This window comes from Scardinius erythrophthalmus, assembly GCF_964197995.2.
Source record: "Scardinius erythrophthalmus genome assembly, chromosome: 20".
NCBI lineage: Eukaryota > Metazoa > Chordata > Actinopteri > Cypriniformes > Leuciscidae > Scardinius > Scardinius erythrophthalmus.
Genome location: NC_138240.1, coordinates 11,577,240 through 11,588,749, shown reverse-complemented (window position 1 = coordinate 11,588,749; position 11,510 = coordinate 11,577,240). Strand labels below are relative to the sequence as shown.

General features: G+C 38.3%; 1 protein-coding gene across 2 annotated transcripts in view; it reads left to right on the top strand.

Moving 5' to 3' along the window:
• Positions 1–522: 522 nt before the first annotated feature.
• Positions 523–11,510, top strand: part of adamts10 (ADAM metallopeptidase with thrombospondin type 1 motif, 10) — a 59,628-nt gene continuing 48,640 nt past the window's right edge. For both annotated transcript variants that reach the window (XM_081349295.1, XM_081349296.1), the window contains exons 1-2: positions 523–700; positions 6,202–6,521. In XM_081349295.1, coding sequence (XP_081205421.1) covers positions 6,419–6,521 — 103 coding nt within the window. In that variant the 5' untranslated portion in view covers positions 523–700; positions 6,202–6,418. The remainder of the gene's footprint in view (positions 701–6,201; positions 6,522–11,510) is intronic.

The following is an 11,510-nucleotide window of genomic DNA, read 5'->3' as shown; positions in this document are numbered from 1 at the left end:
AAAAGTAGAAGAACGTTTCGCTGTTCGCGGCTTCCAAACTGAAACCCGCTTCAAGTTCTGCGTAACGTTATAGCTACTGCCCGCGCAAAATTATTTGAGAGGCACGTTTATCTAAAACGTTTATTGTTTTATTGAAAATGTTCTAAATAAAAATGGGTCTGGTCCGGGGTAATGAAGAATAATCGTTATGATGAACTAGACTAAATTTGGTTATTATTTACATGTCCTATTTAAATTGTTTCCAATTTGATTGTTTTCAGTTTAAGCCCACCCTTTATCGTTTATCTTTTTTATTTAAAATGTTTAAAATGATATAGTGTGTAGGGGTAGTAAAGGATTATAATAATAATAATTATGTTGAAGTTCGTTAATAACCTAAGTTCAGGAAGTTTCAGACACACAGCGGTCTCTCCAACGGCCGGCGTGCGAATCGGTTCGATCGAGTCACTAAAAAAAAGAACCTGTTCAAACGAACGATTCGTTCGCGATTCGGACATCACCAACGCGCAGTCCGAACTCAGTTCCTCTCGTCAGCGTTTAGACTAAAGGAACAGAGAAACCACGCAGCATTAGAGCACAGTCCACCGGCTCATCTCAGTATGTGGCAGATAACTACCCGGTGTTGAAGGAGGACGACAGACCAGACGGAGGTCGGTAAATCTCAGGGTCACCGAATTGCCCGTTCCTGCACAATTAAACGGTAAGGTCGTTGTCAAATTTGTACTTTTATTATGGATAAACGTGCTAATGAATACATTGTAACCGTGCATGGTTACCATTCTTATTTGAACGCAAAACTTTTAGGGACACATATGCATGTCTATTCTGCTGTCAATTTGTAACACAGTTGCAGTGAAACTAAAATGATGGAGGCAGCAGTGCTGTCAGACCTGCTGGTGATCTCTCTAGCAGAAAGCAGAAATATCTCTCTTTGTCTGTGGGGTGCAGAGTCAAAAGGTTTGCCAGGAGCCTCTGAGGAAGGCGTCCAGTTCCTTAAGCGATTTAATAAATGATCTGCTCTTGTAATATTTCCATTAATGCCTGATTACAGCTGCTATCAAATGGAATGACTGGTAGACAAAAAATGAAGAATCACAGTTCAACAGTCTCCCTCATAAAAATACATAGTCATTATATAAGCATAATACTGCACCATTTGGCTTATTCGAGACATGGACGTTTGAAAGTTGGATAAATGATGTAGTTTGAATGCGTAAGTTGGCAACAAGGACGCCTAGGAGACCTGCTCCCTGTCAGGTAGTGCAGTGGTTCCCAACTCTGTTCTTGGAGGCCCCCCAATAATACAAATTTTGATGTCTCCCTAATCAAACGCACCTGATTCAACTCATCATTTTGTTAGTATGGCTCCAAAAGCTGAAATGGGTGTGTCAGATGAGACATCCAAAATGTGTACTGTTGGGGGGGCTCCAGGAACAGGTTTGGGAAGAGCGAGCGCTTCTCCTGGCACGACTCCACGCCTGTCTGTCCGTATCTACATTTGGCAGAGAGAGTTTGGTAAGCTTGGGGTAAAGCCGCTGAAGTCTAATATTTAGACTTTGATATCAGACACAGCCTTATGTTTGTCATTTATGATTGTTACAAGCAGAGCATCTTGATTTGCATATAACTCTTTATCCAATGTAACTTCAAGAACTGATCCAGGGTTCCCACGCTCATGGAAAATCAGTAAATATCAGATAATTAAAAAAAAAACGTTTCCAGGACTTGAAAAGGCATTGAAATGTTTTAGTGAATAGAAATATTTCAGCTGTATTTCATTGGTTTGATATTTCTCTTTTGAGTGATGGTTTTTGGAAAGGCTTAATCATGAACAACTGGAAAAGTTATGGAAAATCATGGAAATGCGTTGGTCTAAAGGTTAGAACCCTGATGTTTCTCCATGAGATGAAAAAGAATTTGGTTAAATCTTTGGTTTTTATAGAAAATGAAATAAAATGAATTGGGTAAAATAAACAAATAATAAAAATGGATTAAAATAAATAATTAAAACAGATTTAAATAAAAATACAATATGTTAATAAATAATGCAAACAACAGTACTATAGTAAGCTAATAGACATTAAATACATTTTTAAACATTTATAATATTAATATTAGTTTTTAACAGTATAAGTTGTCTTTATACATGAAAATATATAGCATGCCTTTAAAATTTTAGTATGAGGGTCTCTTGCATGAGCATATTTGAGGACCTGTGGCATCTAAAAGACCCTAGATTACCACCCTCTGCTGGTGAACATCATGAACATCATAAGAAAACTGAAGAGGCTCATTGTTTAATAGATGATTTCTGTCATAAAATAAACAATCTATTTTTCTTTTAAAGAAAAAAAAAAAACGAATTGTTTATAGGGTTAGTGTGGTAAACTCATGGCTGGTTCAGGAGTGTGTGGTTTTGCAAGCTGACTAAAATGTTCATGCTCCACAGCCGGTCATGAATAGCTCTCACATTATGGTCTCCGTTGATGGATTCAGAGTTCATTACCGGTTGTTACATAAGTCACTTCTGCTGACAGTGCATCAGTGATCATGATCTTAATTCCCTTGTTTGTGCTTTGTTTATTTTAAAGAGCCAGCGGAAAATGAGTTGAGAAGTGTGATACACCAAGTTTTTGTTTTTTTGGGGTCTTTCCCAGTTCGAACCCTCTGGTTTGTGTAAATCAAGTCTTGTTGTTAGTGGGTAAGACAGTGTTTGTGGAGACTAGTGGTCTGCTGCTCTTTCATATTGTTACAGTGCAATGTCAAGCTTAAGTGAGGAGACTTACTGCTTGCATGTCATCCAAATGGAGATGAAGAGAGACTGCCTAGTTTCCAGAGAGGATTGAGACCAAAGATTTCTCCATTGCAGAGAGCGCTTTACATTTAGTCTGTCATGTGGGTTTAATTATCAGAGTCTTACTCGTGCCTGATGGCTCCCCGTCTCCGCCGGTGTAGTCTGACAGCACAATATGCTTCTTGCCATCTCAGATCACACACATTTTGTACCTCATGTCTGCACTAACAGATTACAAGACCCTTACTGAAATTCCGTGTCACATTTAGTATATGTTGACACGCCATCTGTAGCCCGCAGATGCTTCTTGTTCTTGATTTGCCCCCAAGAGCAGCCAATTACGGAGTTCAACTCCTTTAAGGCCACAGCTGAATTTTTTGGAGGAGATGTTGCTCTACAAGATCATATCTTCCTGTGGCCTCTGTGGCTTGAGCTCCGTTTTCTGCTTGTGGGCTGCGTTTTTATCACAAAATAGACTGCAGATGGACAAGTGAATCATTCGCTGTTTTTTTCTGTTATATTGTTTTTTTAATTATAACTGGTTGGGACTAAGTGATGGGAACTGAATGAATCTGATTCCTCTTGATGTTTCTGGTTCCTTTATAGTTTCATTAACGACTCCATTAAGGATGCTTTTAATTATTCCTTAACTTAAACAAATTTGTTTAATTTTGCTAAGAATAACCAATTCATTAGAGTCATTTGATAGGGAATCGGATTACACTGGTTGCGATATATTTTTTTATTTACTTAAAAGAACTGACTCACAGTCACTCATTTAAGAATCGGATTACACTGGTTGGACTGTAGGTTTTTTTTATTCACTTAAAAGAACCGGCTCTTTATCTCTTTCCCCGCCATTGATGGAATTTTCCGGCAATCCATGTTTTTACTGTTATACGGTATGGGCGCTATTACCTTCTGAAAGAGTATCCGGAATCTTTGGATCCAAAGACGGGCAAAGAAGAAGCAGAAACAAGCGATAGAAGCATTGCTTATGCACATGTAAAAAAAAAAAAAACACGATAATCAAACATTAAACAGCATATAAATCATAAATCAGCATATTAATCATAACGTAAGTCGTTAATGAATGAAATGTCGATCCAGGAAGAGCTATAGGACTGTGCAAACTTTGGGGGTGTTGATGGACTCTATCTATTCCATCTATGTTTTGATCACCGTTATGAATCCGATTTGGACGTTTTTGACAAAAAACACGATTTTCTCAGCTTTTTTTCAAGTGTTTTTAAAAAAAGAATTCATGAAGCAACAAGGTTTGTTGGTTTGTCGCTCCATTCCCACGGCTCTCGGCCCCACCCTGCTTGCCACAATAGATTAAAATATTTTTTGTTTAAAAGAATAGGATCTGTTCTTTCATTTTATATATTGCATGTCCAGATATTATTCATACAACAAAATATTTTGGTGGCCATGAAATTTTTGTGAAAATGATCAAAAATGCTTGCGCTGGATGGCACGGCTCAAAGCAGCGTAGTTCGCGACACACAAATGAAGAACATGGAGGACCAAATCTTAGCCCTTCTTTTCCAAGATTTAGATAAGACAATGTTTTAATGAAAACCACTGATCTCAGTCTAGTAACTTTACAATATAACAAGACTCTAACAAGAGGTAATGTAGGTAAAGAGGCTTTTGCCAAGCAGGAAATAACAGTAAAAATCCCGGAGGCTTGAAAGGGCATGTAGTCCATCACTATTTGTAGGGGACAAAGACCTCTTAGTGTGTTTTAAGATTAGCTTGCTGAACTTAAGCTGTTTCAATGCAGTTTATAGGAAATGAGGGGAACTTAAAACCAGCATCAGCCTCTGAGGCCACTTTTGGGTCCTGACCTATTTGTTGACGCTATTTTTTTCAATGAAGATAGAGTGAGTATTTGATTTTTAATGGAGGAGGTATGTAGAATATTGTCAAGCAGTTTAACATGGCTTATTTTGAGGCAAAAGAAATCTTGGATGAGTTTTGCACTGTGGTTTCAAATAACTTTCCAAAACAGTTTTTCTGTAGAAATTAGACAAATCTCCCTCACACACAGACATACTACTTTTGCCATTGTCTTTTTTTCTTGGTACTGGTCAGGAATAGTTATCCTTGATGGATGTGAGTGTGCAACTTATATTTTCATTATTTCACCCTTACCCAAATTGTCTCACTTTCCTCCTCTTTTAACCCCTCTAATGCATTTCCCTCTCTTTCTTGAGTTTGAGTTCATCCTTTTTTTCATCAACAGTCAACTTGTATCCTTATGTTGCCAAATAATTTCCCATCTGTTCTTGATTACCTTTGTCTGCACTTGGTTTCTCTTCACCCATCAGGGCTTGTATGGCATTTCTTTCTACCACTTCCCAGAAAGCATGGAGTGAGGAATGAATAGTGAAAAAGGAAGTGGGGCGAGGAAGAGGTAGAATAGCTTTTGTTGATTTTGATCACATTGCTGATAAATCGTGTGCGTTGCTGGGTTTGAAATAGCATTCTACCGTTCTAATCATAATATTTGCAGTATGCATTATGTATGCTACACAAAGTATGCACATTGTCTATATGCATGGAACTTTCAAAAGTCCAGTACACAATCAAAACACGCTGAAAGGAATATGCTATCCCACAATGCAATGCACATGACTTAACCTATTATTTTTAGTGTGACGGAGGCTAAATCAATCACAGTTTAAATTTTTTTACTTTAATTTACTTTAACACAATGTTACTTTTTATGTTAAAAGTAAATTGCAAAATAAAAACAATTCTGAGATGATTTATTTGCTGTATTAAAATTGATAAATGACTAAAGTCGTTCTGGATCAAATCGTCTGCTAAAAAACTCAAATGTAACTAAAAATGACTAAATGTTACAGTGTTTAACATGTAAAAATTATAATGTGATTGTCATTATGTGTCCATATAGTGTGTGCGCTCACTCTTTATAAAAAATAGTAGGCAGTATACACACACAGTATGTACTCCAGTATGCATTATGCAGTGTGTTAATTCCAACCACAGCCCATGGCCTCTCTCAATGTATCCCATTAGGAATAGTGGTACTACACAAGTACCACTTGTGGCATTTCTCAAACTAAGACTTTTTGTTTTATAGCCTGCGTCAGACGTCAGCCTGCCCTCCTGACCCCACAATGCTTTCCTTTCTTTTGCACTCTTCCGGTGAGGGACAGAGTGAAGAGAAACAGCGGCCTCCAGGTTAGAATGCAGGTTTTTCCCTTCCTCCTGGATGTGAAAGGAGGAATGATTGATTAACTCCAGCGACATGGTGCAAACAACAGCCTCCCCAGCCGACATGTTTGATCGCTCAGAGAGGAACCGTTCAGCCGAGGGACTCCCCCTTTCTTTCTTTTCTTTTGCATCTATCTAACATGTTTTTTTCTCAATAGGGAGGCTCTTATTGATGTTCCACGGTTGTACACATCTCAGAACTACCCGTCCTCTACCTCCGACTCTGAGAGGCGAAGCGTCAGGATCCACGTAGAGGTGAAGCCGCCATGGCTCCGGAATTCTGTGCGTCACTTTGGTGAGCGTGGGGCCATCAGAGGGCAGAAGACATGTTGGGACAGAGGGCTGGGCACTGCACTGAAGCTTGCTGTAGTAACCATGGAAACGGTGTGGAGGAGTTTGGCCTGCGTTGGCATCATCGCCATGGTTGCCAGTGGAGTGGCAGAGGGTTGGAGTCCTGAGGATTTTGCTCAGTCTCAAGGTAAGATTCTTGTTTGTTTTTCCGTTTATTGTGATCAATTTTAAGTAAATGGTGTGAAAAATTCAATATTAATTTTGTTTTAATTTGTGTTTCAGTTGTTGTCATTAAAATTAGAAATGCACCGGTCGACTTGGCATATATTGGAACCGGGCTGTTTTTCGTTTTATTTTGGCCGATCTCTATTCCGGACTTGTGCACAAACTGCATTGCAAACAAAAACTTAAATCTACCACTATTCAACATAATTAGTAGGGCTGGGTAAAAAATATCGATTTCTCGATTTTAATCGATTCTCATTTTTACAAACCGATATCGATTCTTAAATCCCAAGAATCGATTAGTCATCCTGTTTTCAGTTGATGAATGAATGTAACATTGTTGCACGCATCCCATCGAATAAGTCGCTATAATCTTTGTGCTTTGTTACTATTGATTTGAAACAAAGTGTCAGATTTCAAATTACGTCCATTTTCTTACGAAATTCAAAAACATAAATACCGTTTTGGCGCTGTGGCGTGAGATCGCTCTGGCGCAGCTCAAGAGAAGCACATGACCTTTTCTTCCGCCTTAATAACACCAGTTACAGCGCGAAATAAACATGAATGAGCTTCTGAAAGTGTGTTAAAAGGTAGAGTACAACTTATCGAAGTCCATATCATGTGATATGGAATCGCTCAATCAGTGTTTCAACCGTGAAAAGACGTCAGTAAACGATGTCATGTAACGTCACATTTACCTCAGAAAAACCATATCCAGTGACCAAACTCGTTAGTCAGCTAGAAAAATGAACTCTAGAGAGGAGCATTTTGCTAAATATATGCACCATATTAAATATTCATTATAATTTTTAATGTTCTTCAATTTTTAATGCATGTTTGAATAAATCTGGCAGGTTTTTATGACAGCCACCATTTAAATGTGTATATTTCATATAACCTTATTATTATAAAAATAAATAAAAGTGTAATTTAAGTGTTTGTATACAAATCAGTTAATTTTTACCTTCAATATTATAGTAGGCTAATGAAGCCTAGGCTACAACTGACTCCCATAGTTTACAGCATTATAGTTAAGACTAGAGATTTGTTTTCCTTGAGAAAATGTGCCATGTATTGTACCAGATATCCAAAATAATATTGAATCGAATCGAATCGAATCGAATTGCAAGCTTGTGAATCGAAATCGAATCGAATTGTGAAATTTGTGTCAATACCCAGCCCTAATAATTAGCAATATCTTATTTAATATCTGAAAACAACAAAATAATTATTACCTTAGTCTGAAAGTGCACGTAAATGCACTTGTTGCGCTAGAAGTTACCTGAGGTAACTTTCCGTTTCACAATGGAGGAAGCAACGGCAGTTCATCAAAGCTGTAAAACGGAATGCATTGCTAGCCTCGAGCCTTGAGCGGTAACAAACCATTTAGACAACCAGGAACAGATGCACTGCAACATCAGTTAGCCATCACAAGAGCCAGCCAGACTTGATGACCCATCTTTCCTTGAAACCGACCGCTTTCTCTTTTCATACGATTAGTGACCCAGTTATCTCTCTGACAAGACTCACATGAGGCACCCTTTTAGACATCTGACATCAAAATGTACATTCTTGCTGCGTACTAATCCCGTTAAGTCATTTCAAATATATAAGATTTAGACCTCATTTACGTTACATAAGAACACGTTCAAGCATGTGGGTTTAACTTCATTTTGTTGTCTGGTCCAGTTCTGAGCAAGTGCGTGAGCATATCTGGCTGAGTTTCTGTGTGTTTATTTAAAAGGCGTACGGGACAAATTTGCAGACCTAGTTGCTGTTAAACTTTAATTTTTGTCCTTTGAATAGCTTAAAATAGTGCATTTTGCCCTCCCATAATTAGTGTTACATCAAGTAGCATACAGTTATTAAAGCAGAGCACCGAGTTTATGTATAATCTGGCCACATGCTGGGACCAGTCACCGCAAGGATATATTTAAATCTTGCAGTCCAAATAGCAGCATGGCAGACGATACACAAACAGGATATGGATGGTTTTTGAGTCGCTGACAGGGCCTCCGTTCAAGAAAGACTGATTTCTCAGACTGGCATAAGGAAGAGTTTTTTTTTTTTTCTCCACAAGTCTGGGTGCACTCGCTGACTTGATACAGCTGTTGCACATCTGGGAAAGGTGGAGAGACGCCTCTCTTTCTCTGTCTCTTTCTCCAGCCCGGTTTCCAGAGAAAAACTGGTTAAAAAAGGGGTTCACTTCGGTTTGCCGCACGGTCCTAATTAAAGGTTGTTCTCCTTAACCTTCTAAAATAAACTTTCAAACCCTGGGCGGCTCCTGACGGTGGTTTATTTGAATCAAAAGTGAAGTCTTTATACTTTTAATGGGGCTCTGTCTATGGCGAGGGAGTTTATGGGGAAGTAACACAGTCATCCTCCTCCTCTCTGGTTCCTCGTCGAGATTAAAGACACATCAAAGGCTTTGGAAGATCAGTGTTCACTGTAGGTGTGAGAGCAGGGAATACCCTTCCATCAATTGTGGGCCTTATGTTTATTTAAGATAGTGCCGGTTGATGGCGGTCAGAGGGCTGGGTGTGTTGTACAGTTTAAGCTCTACTTTCATGCTTTGACATAAGACCCAGCTGTGCTCCTGTTACCGTGACTGTCTGGATTCATGTTATAGAGAGAGGCTGGAATACCTTAGTGTATTTTTTTACACTTGAAATGGTTAACCCTGGGTCTTCTAAACCCGGGTAAACGGAACCCTGGGTTATCTTGCTTCGCGTTGCTTAACTGCTCTTAATTTACCTCGGGTTAACAATTAATCCTGGGTATCCACAAGCTGACGTTTCACACTGTACAGTCCTTAACCCTGGGTTAACATCATTTGATGAGCGCAGCACATGACCTGTTTACATAAAGACTATAGCATTGTGCATCCTCATATTATATACTGTAGCTATTGCCAATTGTACTATTAAGTTTATATACTGAATAGACTTTTCACACTATAAAGGTAAGAATGAAAATCTTTTTCACTCCAATTGACATTTTTCCCCTCAAACACTGAAACAGCTGTTTCTATACATTGCGTAGTGTTTTTATGTTTGTCCGAAGCACATGAAAATGAGGCACGCTATTGGTTTTCATTTGCTTAGCATCTAGCCGCTTCAGACTGTATAAGTTTGGCACAACGTTCCTGTACCTGAGGTTAAAACCGGGGTTTAGAACGACGATAATGCAGTGTGAGAAACCATCTTTAGGCCTAAATTGGCTAATTTGCAGACATAGTGACTTTTTGCTCCATGGATGACCCCTCTGGAGCAACTTATGGCTATACAGCATGCATACATGTTACATCATTGTTATATGCTTACTAATTTAACATTAGGGATGCACCGATCGGTATCCGTCCCGATAGGCCTAGCTCATGTACTTGCACTCATAAAAATGCTCCGATAACAACAAACGATACCAGGCAGTCACAGTGTGTGTACAGTGTTTGTGTCTGTCCAGACAAAGAAACACTGACAACAGAGAGTATAATGGAGATAAAAAGAAGGCCGTCTATGAAGTAAATGTATCTAATTAGTGGAATATTAAACGAAATATAGTAACGCCTATATAGCTGTGCAGCGTTACAGACGCGCAAGCTTGTGTATGTCGAGCGTATCCCTTTTTCACAGACGTCAGTGGAAAGTCTTTAGTTCAGTCTGACGTCAATGGCAAAAAAAGTAAAACGAGGCATGTAGCTTGATATTAACGTTATCTGACGAGAGAGAGAGAGAGAGAGAGAGAGAGAGAGCACACTTTTGAATGCTCTTGATTTCGCTCAGCACACGTGTCATTTGGATTAAAACTAAATCGTATATGCAAGTAAACCATGAACTATTACCTGATTTATGTATAACGAATGCTTCCCTACATTATTACAGGATGTTTGCAGGTCAAGAAGTTTCATGAACGCGGACATCCAAAGCGCGCGCCCCTAAGACAGCAAGTGAATACTGAATTGAATTATCTTTCGCGTCTTGCGCTTGTACGGACGATTCACACAAAATTATGTAAAAACGCCCGTCTTGGCGAGTATCCTAGTAAACAAAGTCGGTTATATCTCAAGTGAACAGCCTATATTCAAGTGGGATCCATGTGTTCGTTCTTAAAGTGAGAGCAGTCTAATAAACCTGCTGCTGTTTTAATGTTAATCAAAGGACAAAGAAGTTACTCACTGCACTTAACTAAATAGGCTACATTTTGTAACTTTACAAAAATATCCATCTATATTTAATTTATACAGTTATGAATATGCAGTGTTATTTCACATTTGATTACATTATTCAAATTTCTGTACCTGAAAAATACTGTTAGATCTACCTGAAAAACTCCAAAAACACTGCCCACATTTCTAGCCTTTCTTGTTCTATTGTATTTAATTGTGATTTTTTTTCCTTATTTTACTGCGGACTGCTTACTTGTCTTTAATGTTTTAAATTCACATTAATTAGGCTGGTAGTTTTTGTATCAAAATTGGAACAAATAATTTATATTTCACTGGTGTCTAAGCATTTGAACCATTGACCCTATCCTTAGCACTAAGCCCTGCGGGAGCAGCTCTAAATATGTCCTGTGCTATTAAATGAAAGATAAATATGATTGAGCAATAGAATGAACAGTGAAAGTAACAGAAGCTCATACAATGCATTTTAGCAGGCTTAATTAAGCATGAAAATAAATGAAGGAAATATATATTTGATGAACAAATTAATCCAACTAATATGATTTATATTATTTTGGTTTCTCTACCCAATACATTTAAAAATTACAAATGCAGTGAAAATACAGGTATCGGTACTCTGTATCAGCGAGTACCAAAAATGAATGTATCGGACTCGTTCTGGAAAAAGTGGTATCGGTGCATCCCTATTTAAAAGGCCTAATTTAACGCCTGAATATGTGTGCAGTTTTGCGCTTGACTGTAACTATTAAAAAGTAACATTGAAAGAAA